General features: G+C 38.3%; 1 protein-coding gene across 1 annotated transcript; it reads left to right on the top strand.

The window, feature by feature from the left end:
• Positions 1 to 18,828: 18,828 nt before the first annotated feature.
• LOC104993378 (olfactory receptor 5V1-like) lies at positions 18,829 to 19,782 on the top strand. Its single transcript, XM_010846618.1, has one exon. The coding sequence runs from the start codon at positions 18,829 to 18,831 to the stop codon at positions 19,780 to 19,782; it is 954 nt and encodes a 317-aa protein (XP_010844920.1).
• The last annotated feature ends 533 nt before the right edge of the window (positions 19,783 to 20,315 follow it).

Below are 20,315 nucleotides of genomic sequence, written 5' to 3'. Positions count from 1 at the left end.
CTCTTTGCGACCCCATGAATCGCAGCACGCCAGGCCTCCCTGTCCAACACCAACTCCCAGAGTTCACTCAGATTCACGTCCATTGAGTCAGTGATGCCATCCAGCCATCTCATCCTCTGCCGTCCCCTTCTCCTCCTGCCCCCAATCCCTCCCAGCATCAGTCTTTTCCAATGAGTCAACTCTTCGCATGAGGTGGAACTCTTCACTTCACATATTGCTGAAGCCTGGCTTGGAGAATTTTGAGCATTACTTTACTAGCGTGTGAGATGAGTGCAATTGTGCAGTAGTTTGAGCATTCTTTGCCATTGCCTTTCTTTGGGATTGGAATGAAAACTGGTCTTTTCCAGTCCTGTGGCCACTGCTGAATTTTCCACATTTGCTGGCATATTGAGTGCAGCATTTTCACAGGATCATCTTTCAGGATTTGAAATAGTTCCACTGGAATTCCATCACCTCCACTATCTTTGTTCATAGTGCTGCTTCCTAAGGCCCACTTGACTTCACATTCCAGGATGTCTGGCTCTAGGTGAGTGATCACACCATCGTGATTATCTGAGTCCTGAAGATGTTTTTTGTACAGTTCTTCTGTGTATTCCTGCCACCTCTTCTTAATATCTTCTGCTTCTGTTAGGTCCATACCATTTCTGTCCTTTAATGAGCCCATCTTTGCATGAAATGGTCCTTTGTTAGGTCTATTTTTTTGAAGAGATCTCTAGTTTTTCCCATCCTGTGTTTTCCTCTATTTCTTTGCATTGATTGCTGAGGAAGGCTTTCTTATCTCTCCTTGCTATTCTCTGGAATTTTTCATTCAGATGGTTATATCTTTCCTTTTCTCCTTTGCTTTTCGCTTCTTTTCACAGCTATTTTTAATGCGTCCTAGGACAGCCATTTTGCCCTTTTGCATTTCTTTTCCATGGAGATGGTTTGACCCCTGTCTCCTGTACAGTGTCACGAACCTCCGTCCACAGTTCATCAGGCAGTCTATCAGATCTAGTCCCTTAAATCTCTTTCTCACTTCCACTGTATAATCATAAGGGATTTGATTTAGGTCATACCTGAATGGTCTAGTGATTTTCCCTACTTTCTTCACTTACTCCTTAGAAGAAAATTATGACCAACCTGGGTAGCATATTAAAAAGCAGAGACATTACTTTGCCAACAAAGGTCCATCTAGTCAAGGCTATGGTTTTTCTAGTGGTCATGTATGGATGTGAGAGTTGGACTGTGAAGAAAGCTGAGCGCCGAAGAACTGATGCTTTTTAACTGTGGTGTTGGAGAAGATTCTTGAGAGTCCCTTGGGCTGCAAGGAGATCCAACCAGTCCATCCTAAAGGAGGTCAGTTCTGGGTGTTCATTGGAAGGACTGATGCTGAAGCTGAAACTCCAATACTTTGGCCACCTAATGCAAAGAGTTGACTCATTGGAAAAGACCCTCACACTGGGAGGGATTGGGGGCAAGAGGAGAAGGGGACCACAGAGGATGAGATGGCTGGATGGCATCACCGACTCGATGGACATGAGTTTGGGTAAACTCCATGGGTTGGTGATGGAGTGATGGACAGAGAGGCCTGGGGTGCTGCAATTCTTGGGGTTGCAAAGTGTCAGACACGGCTGAGTGACTGAGCTGAACTGAACACATGAAACAGAGTAAAACACATTGAGATAACATTGTTTGGAATTAATTACATTTTCTAAAATTCAGCAATGACCTGATATACATCTTCCACAACATACAAGGCTGTTAATATTTGTGGTGGGTCAACTATATGTTACTTAATTTTAGAAGAAGTGAGATAATCCATGCATACTTGAAATAAGAAATGAAGTAATAAACTACTTAACCATTATAAATTTGAGGCTTGTTTTGTTTCTTATTCCTCATTTTATTCTATATCTCCAAGTTTACATGTGGTATGAAATAACAAAGTTTTCATCATATAGCAACAAAATGCATAGAATTTGTTAAGATAATCATTTAAAATTGAATAAAACGTTAAGAATTCAACAAATTGTTCATTTTACAATCAGATAACCAAATATTTATATTTTACCACTTACTTGAGCACAATATTCTTCAAAGATACTGGGGTTATATCTCTGTTAGTAAATCTGGAAACAATTTCTATCCTGTTGAAGAAAATGGGTCTCTCATCAATTTGCCATGAATCAGACTTTGACCAATAGTGGAAACAGTTGTTGAAAATTTTTAAGAAAGTGAAAAAATATTCCGGAATTTTCTATGCTTATTTAACTTAAAAAATTGTAATTTGAGTTTCTTTCTTATTAAGTGAATAAAAAATGTTCTTAGAATAGAAGTAAAACCCTAGAGTTTGTCTTTATATTCCTTTGTAATGGATGAATTGTATAATACCCAAGATCTTAAAATTGCAAAATATTGAAATTGATAAGCAAGGTGTAAAGAAAACCCTCAGAATGGGAGAAAATAATAGCAAATGAAATAACTGACAAAGGATTAATTTCCAAAATATAAAGGCAGCTTATATAACTCAATACCAGAAAAACAACCCAATCAAAATGTGGGGGAAAGACCTAAACAGACATTTCTCCAAAGAAGACATACAGATGGGTAACAAACACTTGAAAAGATGCACAACATCGCTCATTATTAGAGAAATGCAAAACTACAATGAGATATCACCTCATACCAGTCAGAATGGGCCTCATCAAAAAGTCTACAAACAATAAATGCTGGAGAGGGTGTGGAGAAAAGGGAACACTCTTGCACTGTCAGTGGGAATGTAAATTGATACAGCCACTATGGAAGATGGTATGGAGATTTCTTAAAAAACTAGGAATAAAAGCTCCATATGACCCAGCAATCCTACTCCTAGGCATATATCCAAAGGAAACCAAAGTTGAAAGTGATGCATGTATCCCATCATTCACTGCAGCACTATTTACGGTAGCTAGAACATGGAAGCAACCTAAATGTCCATCAACAGATGAATGGATACAGAAGTTGTGGTATATATACACAATGGAATATTACTCAGCCATAAAAAGGAATGCATTTGAGTCAGTTCTAATGAGGTGGATGAACATAGAACCTATTATACAGAGTGAAGTGAGTCAGAAAGAGAAAGATAAATACCATATTCTAACACATATATACAGAATCTAGAAAAATGGTATTGAAGAATTTATTTATAGGGCAACAATGGAGAAACAGACATAGAGAATAGACTTATGGACATGGGGAGAGGGGAGGGGAGGGTGAGATGTATGGAAACAGAAATGTGGAAACTTACATTACCATATGTGAAATAGATGGCCAACGGGAATTTGCTGTATGGCTCAGTAAACTCAAACAGGGCCTCTGTATCAACCTAGAGGGGTGGGATGGGGAGGGAGATGGGAGGGAGTTTCAAAAGGGAGGAGATATATGTATATCTATGGCTGATTCATGTTGAGGTTCGACAGAAAACAACAAAATTCTGTAAAGCAATTATCCTTCCATAAAGAATAAATGAATTTTAAAAATATTGAAACTGGATGAAGTTACTGGATGACATGCTCTCCCCTGCTTGGAAGTATTGGACTGTTTAAATTTATGGCTGGCAATACTTTGATGAAGGCATATCTTTTCTCTTGAACATATATCACAGTCCTTGAATAAAAGTAAGGGATGGATATATCTTTTTTTTATTCCCTCTACTCTCTAAAAGTAAATTTAAAAAGTTGAAATTGTATCAAGTATCTTTTCTGACCAAAAACCATTGAGATTATAAATCAACTATAAGAAAAAAATGCAAAAAGAAAAAAGAAACCAAACAACTCCACAAAACCACAAAAGCTAAGCAATATACTATTAAACAACCAATGGATTACCGATATAGTCAAAGAGGAAGTCAAAAAATATCTAGAGACAAAACGAAAACATGATGAACCAAAACTTATGGGATACATCAAATGTGTTCTAAGAGGGAAGTTTATAGCAATACCAGAAAAATACCAAATAAGCAATCAAATGTTACACCTAAAGCAAACAAAGAAAGAACAAACAAAATCCAAAGGTAGTAGAAGTAAAGAGATCATTAAGATCAGAGCAGGAATAAATGAAATAGAGACGGAAAAGATCACTAAAACTAAAATCTGGTTCTTTGAAAAGATAAACAAAATTGACAAACCTACAGCCAAATTGATCAAGAAAAAATGGGAAAGGACTCAAATAAAATTAAAAATGAAGAAGGAAAAGTTACAACTGACACAGCAGAAATACAAAAGACCATAAGAGACTACTGCAAACAGCCACATGCCAATAAAATGGATAACCTAAAAAAAAAACAAAACAAGAAATTCTTAGAAAGGTAGAAACTTTTAAGACTGAACCAGGAAGAAAGAGAAAATATGAACTGACAAATTACAAGTACTGAAACTGTGATTTTAAAACTTTCAACAAACAAGTCTAGGACCGATGTTTTCACAGGTGAATTCTAATAAAAGTTTAGAAAAGAGTTAACACCCATAATTCTGAAACTCTCCTGAAAAATTGCAGAAGCAACATTCCCAACTTCATACTGTGAGGCCACCATCACCCTGATGCCAAAATCAGATAAAGACACACACACAAAAAATCAGGCCAATCTCATAATGAATATAGATGTAAAACTACTCAAAAAGTACTAGCAAACTAAACTCATAAAAAGATCACCATGATCAAATGCACAAATCATTAAGTGTGACACACCATGTTAACACACTAAAGAATAAAAAAAATCATCTCAACTGATGCAAAATAAGCTTTTGTAAAATTCAACATTCATTTATGATAAAAACCCTCCAAAAAGTGAGTGTAGAGGGAACATGCTCACAATCAACTGCTCAGTCGTGCCTGACTCTGTGCACCCTATGGACTGCAGTCTGCCAGGCTTCGTTTTCCATAGAATTTTCCAGACAAAAATATTGGAGTGGGTTTCCATTTCCTACTCCAAAGGATCTTCCTGAGCCAGTGATTGTCTTCTGCAGTTTTGCATTGGCAAGAACTTTACCACCTTTACCACTGCACCACTTGAGAAGCACAGAGGGAACATACTTCAACATAATAAAGTGGGTACAGGCTTCCCAGGTGGTACTAGCAGGAAAGAAACTGCCTGCCAGTGCAGGAGACATAGGAGAAGTGGGTTCAATCCCTGGATCTGGAAGATCCCCTGAAAGAAGGCATAGCAATTCACTCCAGAATTCTTGCCTTGAGAATCCCATAGACAGAGGAGCCTGGCAGGTTACAGTCCATAGGGTTGCACAGAGTCAGACATGACTGAAGTGACTTAACATGCAGGAAGGAACATGACAGCACCTCACAGCTAACTTAATACTCAATGGTGAAAGGCTGAAAGCATATAATCTCAGATAACGAATAGAGCAAGGAGGTCCACTCTTACTTTTATTCAACATAGTTTTGGAAGTCCTAGCCATGGTAATTAGAGAGAGAAAAAAAAAAAAACAGGACAAATTGGTAAAGAAGAAGTAAAACTGTCACTATTTACAGATGACATGATATACGTTTTTGTTGTTGTTTAGTCAGTCAGTCGTGTCCTACTCTTTGCAACCCCATGGACTGCAGCACGCCAGGTTTCCCTGACCTTCACCATCTCCTGGAGCTTGCTAAAACTCATGTCCATTGAATAAGTAATGACATCCAACCATCTCGTCCTCTTATCATCCCTTTCACCTCCTTCCTTCAGTCTTTCCCAACATCAGGGTCTTTTCCAGTGAGTTGGCTCTTCACATCAAGCAGCCAAAGTACTGGAGCCTCAACCTCAGCATCGGTCCTTTCAATGAATATTCAGAACTGATTTCCTTTAGTATTGACTGGTTTGATCTTGCAGTCCAAGGGACTCAGTCTTAAGAGTCTTCTCCAACAGCACAGTTTGAAAGCATCAGTTCTTCGAGCACTTAGCCTTCTTTATGGCCCAACTCTCACATTCATACATGACTACTGGAAAAACCATAGCTTTGACTAGACAGACCTTTGTTGGCAAAGTAACATCTCTGCTTTTTAATATGCTGTTGGAGAAGGAAATGGCAACCCACTCCAATACTCTTTCCTGGAAAATCCCATGGAGGGAGGAGCCTGGTAGGCTATAGTCCATGGGGTTGCAAAGAGTCGGACATGATTGAGTGATTTTTCTTTCTTTCTTTTCTTTCTAGGTTGATCATAGCTTTTCCTACAAGCTATGATCTTGGAGCAAGCATCTTTTGAGTACATGGCTGCAGTCACCACCTGCAGTGATTTTGAAGCCCAAGAAAATAAAGTCTGTCACTGTTTCCCACTGTTTCCCCATCTATTTACCATGAAGTGATGGGACCAGATGCCATGATCTTCATTTTTTGAATGTTGAGTTTTAAGCCAGTTTTTTTCACTCTCCTCTTTCACCTACATCAAGAGGCTGTTTGGTTCCTCTTCACTTTCTGCCATAAGGGGTGTCATCTGCATAACTGAGGTTGTTGATATTTCTCCCAGCAATCTTGATTCCAGTTTGTGCTTCATCCAAGCCAGAATTTTTTTCATTCCTTTTCCCCTCTATTCTATTTATTGGCAGTAATTTTCACCATTCTGACTTTCAGGTCACTTGTCCATTCTTCTGCATCAATTATTCTGCTATTGATTTTTTCTAGTTTATTGTTCATCTCTATTTATTTGTTCCTTTGTTCTTCCAGAGCTTCGGTAAGCATTTCCTGCATCTTCTCTATTTCTTTTCTGAGATCTTGGATCATCTTCTCTATCATTATTCTGAAATCTTTTTCTGGAAAATTGCCTATCTCCTCTTCATTTAGTTGTTTTTTTGGGGGTTTATCCTGTCTCTTCATCTGGAACATGACCTTCTACATTTTCGTTTTGACTAACATTCTGTGTAGTGGTTTTCATTCTAGCAGCTGTGGGATTGTGGTTCTTTTTACTTCTTCTGTCTGCCCTCGGGTGGATGAAGCTAAGGGGCTTGTGCAAGCTTCCTGATGGAAGGGATCTGTGGCAGGAAAAACTAGGTCTTCCTTAGGCCCCAGTGGTAAGGGCCACACTCAGTAAAACTTTAATCCAATTGTCTGGTGGTAGGTGGGGTTGAGCTTGTTTAACCTGATGCTACCCAGCTCCGGGGTCTATGGGATCTATGGTAGGGTTAGTGGTGACCACCAAGAGGATTTATACCAAGGGGCTGCTTCCAGGACTGCTGCTACCAGTGCCCCCATGCCTGTGGCAGGCCATTCTTGACCCATACCTCCACAGGAGACCCTCCAACACTAGCGTGTATGTCTGGTTTAGTCTCCTTGGGGTTACTGCTCTTTTCTTTTGGGTCCTGATGCATGCAAGATTTTGTTTGTGCTCTCCTAGAGTGGAGTCTCTTTCCCCCAGTCCTGTGGAAATCCTATAATCAAATTCCATTGACCTTCAAAGTCATATTCTCTGGGAATTCCTAGTCTCTTTTCCAGATCCCCAACCTGGGAACGCTGATATGGGGCTCAGAATCTTCACAACAGTGGGAAAACTTCTTTGGTATTATTGTTCTCCAGTTTGTTCATTGCTCACCCAGTGTATACAGGATTTGATTTTATCATGTTTGTGCCCCTCCTACATTCCCATTGCAGTTTATTCTTTGTCTTTGAACATGGATTATCTTTTTTTTTTTTTAGTGAGTTGCAGCATTCTCCTGTCAATGGTTATTCAACAGCTAGTTGAAATTTTGGAGCTCTTGCAGAAGAGATGAGTACATGCACTTCTACTCCACCATCTTGAACTGAGATCTGATTTGTGGCAATATTTTTATGGCTTCATCTCCTGGAGTAATAGAAATAAGAATAACAGTAAACAAATAAGATGTAACTGAACTTGAAAGCTTTTTCACAGCAAAGGAAGCCATAAGCAAACAACAACAACAACAAAATGTCCTGTAGAAGGAGAGAAAAAGTTTGCAAATGATGAGACTCTCAATAAATTAATCTCCAGAAGATACAAATATCTCATGCAGTTATTTCATACATACATATGAAAACACACCAAGCAAAAAATGGTCAGAAAGTCTAAAAAGGCATTTCTTCAAAAAGACATACAGATGGCCAAATGCACATGAAAAAAATACTCAACCCCTAACTACTGAGAGAAACTCAGATCAAAACTACATGAAGTATCACCTCATAGTGGTAAGAATGGCCAACATCAAAAGTATACAAATGATAAATGTTGCATAGAGTGTGGAGAAAAAAGAACCCTCCTACACTCTTGGTAAGAATGTAAATTGGTTCAGTCACTATGGGGAACAGTAGGGACGTTCCCTAAAAAAAAAAAAAAAAAAATCAGTCGACCATATGATTCAGCAATTCTGGGCATATATCCATAGTAAAACATAGTTCTAAAAGACCAAGGCACCTCGATATTCACAGCAGCGCTATTTACAATAGCCACAACACAGAAGGATCCTACATGCTCATCTTGCTAGGCTTCCCTGTCCTTTATCATCTCCTGGAGTTTGCTCAAACCCATGTCCATTGAGTCAATCATGCCATTCAAACATCTCATCCTCTGTTGCCCTCTTTTCCTCCTGCTCTCAATCTTTTCAGGCATCAGGATCATTTCCAATCAATTGATCTTTCACATCATGTGGCCAAAGTATTGGAGCTTCAGCTTCAGTGTCAGTCCTTCCAATGAATATTCAAGGTTGATTTCCTTTAAGATTGACTGGTCTGATTTCCTTGCAGTCCAAGGGACTCTCAAGAGTCTTCTCCAGCACCACAGTTTGAAGGCATCAATTCGGAAGTGCTCAGCCTTCTTTATAGTCCAGTTCTCACATCCATACATGACTCTTGGAAAAACCATGACTTTTTCTATACGGATCTTTGTTAGCAAAATGATGTCTATGCTTTTTAATATGTTGTCTAGATTTGTCATAGCTTTCATTCCAAAAAGCAAGGATCTTATAGTTTTATGGCTGCAGTTGCCATTCACAGTGATTTTGGGGCCCAAGAAAATAAAGTCTGTCACGGTTTCAATTGTTTCCCCATCTATTTGCCATGAAGTCATGGGACTGGATGCCATGGTCTTCATTTTTTGAATGTTGAGTTTCAAACCAGCTTTTTCACTCTCGTCTTTCACCTTCATCAAGAAGCTCTTTAGTTCCTGTGCACTTTCTACATTAGAGTGGTGTCATCTGCATATATGAGATTATTGATATTTCTCCTGACAAGCTTGATTTCAGCTTGTGCCTCATCCAGCCAAGCATTTCACATGATATACTCTGCATATAAGTTAAATAAGTAGGTTGACAATATACAGCCTTGACATACTCTTTTCCCAATTTTGAACCAGTTTGTTGTTCCATGACTCATTCTAATGGTTGTTTTTTGACCTGCATACACGTTTCTCAGAAGGCAGGTAAAGTGGTCTAATATTCCCATCTAAGAATTTTCCACAATTTATTGTGATCCACACAGTCAAAGGCCTTAGCGAGGTCAATGAAATAGAAGTAGATGTTTTTCTGGAATTCTCTTACATTTTCAATGATCCAATGGATATAGGCAATTTGATTTCTTGTTCCTCTGTCTTTTCTAAATCCAGCTTGTACATCTGTAAGTTCTCATAATATTTAAGCCTAATTTGAAGTATTTTGAATATTATCTTGCTAGCATGTGAAATAAGTGTAACTGTGCAATTGTTTGAACATTATTTGGCATTACCCTTCGTTGGGATTGGAATGTAAAACTGACCTTTTCCTGTGTCCTGTGTCCTGTGGCCACCACTGTGTTTTCCAAATTTGATGGCATATTGAGTGTGGTACTTTAACAGCAAATTCTTTTAGGATGCTAAAATTCCATCTTTTGGCTCAGCTGTAATTCCATCACCTCCACTAGCTTTGTTTATGGTAATGCTTCCTAAGGTCCACTTAACTTCACACACCACCATGTTTGTCTCTAGACTGTGGTTTTCCAGGTCATTAAGAACTTTTTGGTACAGTTCTTCTGTGTATTCTTGCTACCTCTTCTTAATATCTTCTGCTTCTGTTAAGTCCATAACGTTTCTGTCCTATATTGTTCCCATCTTTGCATGAAATGTTCCTTTGGAACCGTGAATTTCCTTGTAGAGATCTCTAGTCTTTGCCATTCTATTGTTTTCCTCTATTTCTTCACATTGTTCACTTAAGAAGGCTTTCTTATCTCTTCTTGCTATTCTCTGGAATTCTGCATTCAGATGGGTATATCTTTCCTTTTCTCCTTTGCCTTTCACTTCTCTTCTTTTCTCAACCATTTTGCCTTATTGCATTTCTTTTCTTGGGGATGGTTTTGATCACCGCATCCTGTACAATATTATGAACTTCCTCCATAGTTCTTCAGGAATTCTACCAGACCTAATCTCTTGAATATATTTTTTACTTCCACTGTATAATCATAAAGGATTTGATTTAGGTCATACCTGAGTGGTCTTCATCCTTTCTGGAGTTGTTTCTCCACTGATTTCCAGTAGCATATTGGGCACCTACCTACCTGGGGAGTTCATCTTTCAGTGTCCTATCTTTTTGTTTTTTCATACTGTTCATGGGGTTCTCAAGGCAGAAATACTGAAGTGGTTTGCCATTCCCTTCTCCAGTGGACCACATTTTGTCAGAACTCTCCACCATGACCTGTCCATCTTGGGTGGCCCTACATGACATGGCTCGTAGTTTCATTGAGTTAGACAAGGCTGTGGTTCATGTGATTTAGATAGGTTAGTTTCCTGTGATTGTGGTTTTCAGACTATCTGCCCGTCTGATGGAGAAGGATAAAGAGGGTTATGGAAGCTTCCTGATGGGATAGACTGACTGAGGGGGGAAACTGGGTCTTGATCTGATGGCCAGGGCCATGCTCAGTAAATCTTTAATCCAATTTTCTGTTGGGTGGAGCTGTGTTCCCTCCCTGCTATTTACCTGGGGCCAACCAAGGTGGAGGTAATGAAGATAATGGTGACCTCCCTCAAAAGATCCCATGCATGTACTGCTACATTCAGTGCCCCCAACCCTGCAGCAGGCCACCAGAGACAGCACTGGTCATAGCAGATATCCTCTTCCAACAACACAAGAGAAGACTCTACACATGGACATCACCAGATGGTCAATATTGAAATCAGATTGATTATATTCTTTGCAGCCAAAGAAGGAGAAACTCTATACAGTCAGCAAAAACAAGACTGGGAGTTGACTGTGGCTCAGATCATGAACTCCTTATTGGCAAATTCAGACTTAAATTGAAGAAAGTAGGGAAAACCACTACACCATTCAGCTATGACCTAAATCAAATCCCTAACGATTATACAGTGAAAGTGAGAAATAGATTTGAGGGACTATACCTGATAGAGTGATGAACTATGGATGGAAATTCATGACATTGTACAGGAGGCAGGGATCAAGACCATCCCCAAGAAAAAGAAATGCAAAAAAGCAAAATGGCTGTCCGAGGAGGTCTTACAAATAGCTGTGAAAAGAAGAAAAGCAAAAAGCAAAGGAGAAAAGGAAAATATATACCTTTGATACAGAGTTCCAAAGAATAGCAAGGAGAGATAAGAATTATATGGCAAAACCAATACAATATTGTAAAGTTAAATAAAATAAAATTTAAAAAAAAAAAGAAAGCTTTCCTCAGTGATCAATGCAAAGAAATAGAGGAAAACAATAGAATGGAAAAGACTAGAGATCTCTTCAAGAAAACTAGAGATACCAAGGGGAAATTTCATGTGAAGATGGGCACATTAAAGGACAGAAATGGTAGGAACCTAACAGAAGCAGAAGATATTAAGAAGAGATGGCAAGAATACACAGAAGAACTGTACAGAAAAGATCTTCAGGACCCAGATAATCACAATGGTGTGATCACTCACCTACAGCCAGACATCCTGGAATGTGAAGTCAAGTGGGCCTTAGAAAGCATCACTATGAACAAAGCTAGTGGAGGTAATTGAATTCCAGTTAAGCTATTTCAAATCCTGAAAGATGATGCTGTGAAAGTGCTGCACTCAATATGCCAGCATTTTGGAAATCTCAGCAGTGGCCACAGGACTGGAAAAGGTCAGTTTTCATTCCAATCCCAAAGAAAGGCAATGCCAAAGAATGCTCAAACTACTGCACAATTGCACTCATCTCACACACTAGTAAAGTAATGTTCAAAATTCTCCAAGCCAGGCTTCAGCAATACGTGAACCGTGAACTTCTAGATGTTCAAGCTGGTGTTAGAAAAGGCAGAACATGTATACCTGTGGTGGATTCATTTTGATATTTGGCAAAACTAATACAATTATGTAAAGTTTAAAAATAAAATAAAATTAATTAAAAAAATTAAAAAAAAAAAAAAAAGAAAAGGCAGAACAAGAGATCAAATCACCAACTTCTGCTGGATCATGGAAAAAGCAAGAGAGTTCCAGAAAAACATCTATTTCTGCTTTAGTGACTATGCCAAAGCCTTTGACTGTGTGGATCACAATAAACTGTGGAAAATTCTTCAAGAGATGGGAATACCAGACCACCTGACTTGCCTCTTGAGAAAGTTGTATGCAGGTCAGGAAGCAACAGTTAGTACTGGACATGGAACAACAGACTGGTTCCAAATGGGAAAAGGAGTACATCAAGGGTGTATATGTCTCCCTGCTTATTTAACTTATACGCAGAGTACGTCATGAGGAATGCGGGGCTGGAAGAAGCACAAGCTGAAATCAAGATTGCCTAGAGAAATATCAATAACCTCAGATATGCTTATGGCAGAAAGTGAAGGAGAACTAAAAAGCCTCTTGATGAAAGTGAAAGAGGAGAGTGAGAAAGTTGGCTTAAAGCTCAACATTCAGAAAACAAAGACTATGACATCCGGTCCCATCACTTCATGGAAAATAGATGTAGAAACAGTGGAAACAATGTCAGACTTTATTTTTCTGGGCTCCAAAATCACTGCAGATGCTGATTTCAGCCATGAAATTAAAAGACACTTACTCCTTGGAAGGAAATTTATGACCAACCTAGATAGGATATTCAAAATCAGAGACATTACTTTGCCAACAAAGGTCCGTCTAGTCAAGGCTATGGTTTTTCCAGTGGTCATGTATGTATGTGAGGGTTGGAATGTGAAGAAAGCTGAGTGCGAAGAATTGATGGTTTTGAACTGTGATGTTGGAAAGACTCTTGAGATTCTCTTGGACTGCATGGAAATCCAACCAGTCCATCCTAAAGGAAATCGGTCCTAAATATTCATTGGTAGGACTGATGATGAAGCTGAAACTCCAATACTTTGGCCACCTGATGCAAAGAGCTGACTGATTTGAAAAGACCCTGATTCTGAGAAAGATTGAGGGCAGGAGGAGAAGGGGATGATAGAGGATGAGATGGTTGGATGGCATCACTGACTCAATGGACATGCTGCTGCTAAGTCGCTTCAATCGTGTCCTACTCTGTTCAACCCCATAGATGGCAGCCCACCAGGCTCCCCCATTCCTGGGATTCTCCAGGTAAGAACACTGGAGTGTGTTGCCATTTCCTTGTCCAATGCATGAAAATGAAAAGTGAAAGTGAAGTCGCTCAATTGTGTCTGACTCTTTGCGACCCCATGGATTGCAGCCTACCAGGCTCCTCTGTCCTTGGGATTTTCCAGCCAAGATTACTGGAGTGGGGTGCCATCGCCTTCTCCATCAATGGACATGAGTTTGGGTAAACTCCAGGAGTTGGTGATGGACCAGGAGGCCTGGTATACTGCAGTCCATGGGGTCGCAAAGAGTTGGACACGACTGAGCAAGTGAACTGAGCTGAACTGAACAGTCTAGTGGTTTCCTCTACTTTCTTCAATTTAAGTCTTAATTTTTCAACAATGAGTTCATGATCTGAACCACAGTCAGCTCCCAGTCTTTTCTTTGCTGACTGTATAGAGCTTCTCCATCTTTGGCTACAAAGAGTATAATCCATCTGATTTTGGTATTGACCATCTGGTGATGTCATCTCTTGTGGTTTTGGAAGAGGGTGTTTGCAATGACCATTGTGTTCTCTTGGCAAAACTCTGTTAGCGTTTGCCCTGCTTCATTTTGTACCCCAAGGCCATACTTGCCTATTACTCAAGGTATTTCTTGACTTCCTACTCTTGCCTTCCAGTCCCTTATAATGTAAAGGACGTCTTTTGGGGGTTTAATTCTAGAAGGTCTTGTAAGTTCTAATAGAACCATTCAACTTCAGCTTCTTCGACTTTAGTGGCTGGGGCATAGACTTGGATTACTATGATATTTAATGGTTTGCCTTGGAAATGAACAGAGATCGTTCTGTCTTTTTTGAGATTGAACCCAAGTACTGCATTACAGACTCTTGTTGATTATGAGGGTTACTTCATTTCTTCTAAGGTATTCTTGCCCACAGTAGTAGATATAATGCCCGTCTGAATCAAATTAACTCATTGCCATCCATTTTAGTTTATTGATTCCTAAAATGTCAGTGTTCACTCTTGCCATGTCCTATTTGACCATTGCCAGTTTCCCTTGGTTCATGGACCTAACATTCCAGGTTCCTATGGAATATTGTTTTTTATAGCATCATACCTTACTTTCACCACCAGACTCCTCCAGAACTGGGAGTCGTTTCTGCTTTGGCTCAGCTTGTTTATTCCTTCAGGAGCTATTTCTCTGTTCTTCTCCAGTGGTATATTGGACACCTCCTGACCTGTGGAGTTCATCTTTCAGTGTCATATCTTTTTACCTTTTCATGCTGTTTATGGAGTTCTCAAAGCAAGAATGTGGTTTGCCATTTCCTTCTCCAGCAGATCACGTTTTGACAATACTCTCCATCTCCATATGGGTGGCCATACATGGCATGGGCCATAATTTCATTAACTTATACAATGCTGTGATCCATGTAACCATTTTGGTTAGTTTTCTGTGATTATGGTTTTCATTCTGTCTGCCCTCTGATGGATGAGGATAAGAGGCTTGTGCAAGCTACCTGATGAGAGGGACTGACTGGGGAAAACTGGTTCTTGCTCTGGTGGGCAAGTAAATTGTGCCCAGTAAATCTTTAATCCAATAAATCTTTTTTTTTTTTTTTTTGACAGGTGGGACTGTGTTCTATCCCTATAGTTTGGCCTAAGGGCTAACTATAGTAGGAGTAATGGTAACCTCATTCAAAAGGACTTATGCCAGCATGCCACACCTCCCAGGACCACTACTGTCAGTGCCCCCACCACTATCAACCCCATGCCACTATCAACCCATGCCTCTGCCAGAGACTCCCAAACACTCACAAGCAAGTTTGGCTCAGTCTCTTGTGGGGTCACTACTCCTTTCTCCTGGGTCTCCAAGGTTTTGTTTGTGTCCTCCAGGTGTCCATTGTTAGGTTGTGGTAATTCAGATTATGAGTAAGAGAAGTATATACTCTCTATAGTCCTTATTATTGTTTTTTCTCCCTAAGGAAAAAGTGGGCATCATATAAACTAATAAAGGAAATTGCAGTATGCACCTATGTAGGAGTGAGTACTTTGCTTATATTTACTGAGCTTTTTTTCAGCTAGTTCATTTTACTTTCTTTTTAGTGAATGTTTGGGTTTGTAATGAGCCCTCTGAATTCTACATTAAATCCTAGACTTTTAAAGCTAAGGTTAATAATTGGATGTTGAGAAAATGTATACATTTAAGAAATTAGTTAAAACTGAATACCATATGAGTAAGATTAAGAGTAAAATTTCAAATATAATAGAATGAATGTCTCTATAAATACTTGAAGTCATAAAAGTTGTGCATACCCACAGAAGTGTGCATCCAAATTGTCTATATGTGAAATGCTGCTGTATCTAACCAGTGTTTCTGACCCATAGACCTGGAAGCACATTCTCTAGAACTGGGTCCATAAAACCATAAGGAACAAAGATGTCATAAAGCATGTGGAGATATATATAACAAGAATATTTTTTTCTTTATTATTTTGGCTATTACTTCATGCATTAAAAATGAGCTATAGAACTTATTATTTAGCAATATAGCTTTAATAAATATATTTTCTTTGTAATTGATGTGCTAAATAATTTATAAATTTCGAATTTTCTTAAGAGCTAGCATTTTCCAGTGAATAATTAACTAATTTTTTTTCTCTGTTTAGTTGAACCTTGAAGTGATTACTTGCTAAAGAAAAGAGCTTCATATATGATACAGCTGGTTTCACCATATGCAAAAGGGTAAGCCATATACAAATAATAAGAAAGTTTGTTTTCTGGGAAATTTCCAAAGAAGGCTAATCTTATGACATACATCTTAGTTCCTGTTCTCATTATGTTTGGCTGCTTATGATAAAAAAGTAATTTCAACCTGTATTCTCTTCATATACTCATATGCACATATTTACACCAATTAACTTTACAAACCAGGTGACAGATCACACTTCATGAGAATTTCTTTTTTAACCCAATCTCCTAGATTAATAAAAAAATATTACAGAACTTCATCCTCAGCAATATATTATTTAAACTAAAAAACTCACTTATTTTTCTATTTAGATATCAAACACCTAAACTTTAAATATGTTTGATTTAAAAGGAGTGTATTGTTAAAATGAATAAGTTTCCTTCCCAAATGAACAAATTCTACATTCTATATGCCAAGACCCTAAGCTTAACTTAACATACTTAAATGATAAAGTGCAAAGTTCAGCAAAAATCGATTATGTTTTAATGGAGAAAGAAATGACAACCCACTCCAGTACTCTTGCTGGAAAATCTCATGAATGGAGGAGCCTGGTAGGCTACAGTCCATGGAGTCGCAAAGAGTCAGACACGACTGAGCGACTTCACTTCATTTCACTTCATTATGTTTTAAAAGACGTATGTTGATTATGTATCCTTATGTAGAGCTACCTTATGTGTTTGTCAGGACGATTTTGACTTATTTTTCATAATCCTTGCAAAAAATGAAACAAATTAGTAAGTGTGGGTATAAAGAAAAATGAGTACTTAGTATAGAAATTAATATTTACTATCTCAAAATATTTTCTTATAAAGTGCCTTCAAAAACTTATTTAAGTGATTATATTATTTTTAAAATATTAACTGTAGACTGAAATTGAACAGCACAATAGACTTGAAAATTTGAGAATTTGAGAAGTGACACATTAGATGTTTTTGTTTTGACATTTTAACTCATTCATTAAATGCCTTCTATAGATTGAAAATTATACTTTGTGATTATCACAGTAATATTATTTCCTAAATGTCATGATTTGAGAATTATTGATAAAAGTTTTTTTTTTTTTTTTCCCCAAGCATTATAGTTCTGGTGCTGCTTGTGCTGCTGCTGCTGCTAAGTCACTTCAGTCGTGTCTGACTCTGTGTGACCCCATAGACAGCAGCCCATCAGGCTCTGCCGTCCCTGGGATTCTCCAGGCAAGAACACTGGAGTGGGTTGCTATTTCCTTCCCCATTGCGTGAAAGTGAAGTCGCTCAGGCGCTGCTTGTAGAAAGAGTAAAAACATTTCCCAAAGTGTCTCAAAGATTTTTGTTTAAATGTTGCATGGGGAAAAGTTGGCTGAAATCCAAAATAATATCCATTAATTTCATTTAATGCATATAAATAAATCATTGTGTATAATAGTGCTATTTATATTAATATATTTTATTTCAGAAATCAATTAACAGTTTTCAGTTGGCACAATAAATGTGAAGGGGGGCATTGAAAATGGCTTTTTATTTTATTTTCTATTCACATTTTTCTATAATATATGCATGTGATATTTAAAAAGTTTGCAAAGTGACAAAATCCACAGAGATATTATAGATTTTCAATTAAAACAATTTTTGTAAATATCATAAACTGGATGATTATGTGGACTATTAAGATACATAGAAATGAAATTAGAAAATTAAATAAGAGTTGGTACGACCAATGGGCTTCCCTGTGGCTCAGATGGTAAAGAATCTGCCTGCAATGCAGGAGACTCAGTATTAGCAGTATGTTCAAGCTTATTTAACTTTTCAATTTCATAATTCTTTAAATACTCAGACACATGGTCAAATATTTAAACTTTAAAAGGAAAAGAAATTGAATATAATGAATACATTTGTTTCTTTTTTGGGTGACATTCAGACACTGTCAACCAAGTCATATTTATATTTTATAGGCTAACTTAATCATAATAGGTTATACTGTTTCTGGAAAATACATAGTCGCTGATATTTAAACAACTATGACTTTGAAGTTAAAAAAGTGTTCCCATATTTATTTCTTACTAATATAAACATTTTGTCAGAGCAGGTAAAACCTCACTCATTCTTTTATTTAAGAATCATTTAAATAAAAATTCTATACAAGTAAAACATTTATTCTTTTTTCACCAAATCATTTAGATAAACATTTTTATATGATATATTTGAGGTTGGTAGCAGATATTAAAGTACCAAGGAATAATATATAGCTTCTACCTTCAAACTGTTTGTATTGAGATAGTGTGTAAAATAATACACATTGAGATAATACAAGGCAAAATAAGGTAAATGTCCAAGCAGATGTGAGAAACGGAATGTTAGTGTCACTGAATTGTGAAATCTCAAGCATTCCTGAAGAATCTACAATGGTATTACTGAAGGCAAATTTTTAAGAGCATTCTTACTTTCTCAGAGGGATTCCTCTTGACAAGGATCCACTGTGGATAAATCTTTCAAGAATTATGAACACAGGAGATGTATTTAACAGTAGTTATAATAATGAAAATCTCTAATAAAATATTATTTTACATAATTCATGATCAACCACACACCATCTGTTCTGCAAGAATTTCTCATTGGCTCTTTGGCTTTTTGCTGTAATTCATCTTTGTTTGTTACATTACTTCCAGAAAGACTGATGTGAATTGAAGAGATGGGCATCTGCAATCAAACCACGGTGACTCAATTTATCCTCATAGGGCTTTCTGATCGCCCCGAGGTGCGCTACCCTCTCTTTGTGGTCTTTACCATCATCTATCAGGTCACCTTGGTGGGAAATGGAATTATTCTCTTGGCCATTGGAACTGAGAAAAAACTGCACACACCCATGTATTACTTTTTGGCAAATCTGTCCCTCTTAGACATCTTATGCCCATCAGTTACTGTCCCCAAGATGCTGGAGAACCTCTTGACTGAGAAGCACAGCATTTCCTACATTGGATGTGCTTTGCAGCTTTATTTTCTGGTGGCGCTTGTGGGGACTGAAGTCTTCCTTCTCTCTGTCATGGCTTATGACAGGTATGTGGCCATCTGTTTCCCTCTTCGTTACACCCTCATCATTACCAAGGTTCGTTGTGTTCAGCTGACGGCTGGGACTTGGGTAGCAGGGTTTCTCAATTCCCTCCTTCATACAGTGTCCACATTCCGCCTTTCTTTCTGCAAGTCCAACCAAGTTAACCAGTACTACTGTGACATCCCACCAGTGGTCGCTCTCTCATGCTCATCCACCTATGTGGCAGAAATGCTTATTTTGGTGGAAGCAGGTATCCTGGGGAGCAGTGCCTTCCTGGTCATCTTTATCTCTTATTTCTACATCATATCTACCATCCTAAAGATCCAGTCAGCAGAAGGGAAGCATAAAGCCTTTTCCACATGTGCTTCCCACCTTCTGGTGGTCTGTTTATTTGGTGGCACGACAATATTTACCTATGTACGTCCCTTTTCCAGTCAACACTCCCCAGCAAGAGATAGACTCATCTCCATGTTATATGGAATTATTACACCAATGTTAAACCCCATGATTTATAGCATGAGAAACACAGAGGTGAAAGGAGCAATCAGAAGGCTCTTATATCAGAAAGCGTGTTTACAGCAAGTCTATTGTTAAAAGGGAATGATTCAATGTTTACTTTAGAATGAATACATAGAATAATTTTTAATTGTTACATATGAAATGCATACTTACATACAGTTAGAAAATTTCACACAGGTGTAAATGCATATAATCTTAATTATACTTCTCTATGCGGCTTCTCTGGAGAAGGAAATGGCAGCCCACTCCAGTGTTCTTGCCTGGAGAATCCCAGGGATGGGGGAGCTTGGTTGGCTTCCATCTATGGGGTTGCACAGAGTCGGACACGACTGAAGTGACTTAGCAGCAGTAGCATGGGGCTTCTCTGGTGGCTCAGTTGGTAAAGAATCCGCCTGCAATGCAAGAGACCTTGGTTTGATCCCTGGGTTGGGAAGATCCTCTGCAGAAGGAAATGGCAACCCACTCCAATATTCTTGCTTGGGAAATCCCATAGACAGAGGAGCCTGATGGGCTAGAGTCCATGGGGTCCCAAAAGTCAGTGACTTAACCTACCACCACTATGCTTCTCTATATATGGATATCTCTTCCTTTATTCACAGGATCTTTAA

The sequence above is a fragment of the Bison bison genome, unplaced genomic scaffold (assembly GCF_000754665.1).
Source record: "Bison bison bison isolate TAMUID 2011002044 unplaced genomic scaffold, Bison_UMD1.0 scf7180017864238, whole genome shotgun sequence".
NCBI classification, from domain to species: domain Eukaryota; kingdom Metazoa; phylum Chordata; class Mammalia; order Artiodactyla; family Bovidae; genus Bison; species Bison bison.
The sequence above is the reverse complement of the archived record's forward strand: the minus strand, read 5'-3'. Positions and strand labels throughout refer to the sequence as shown.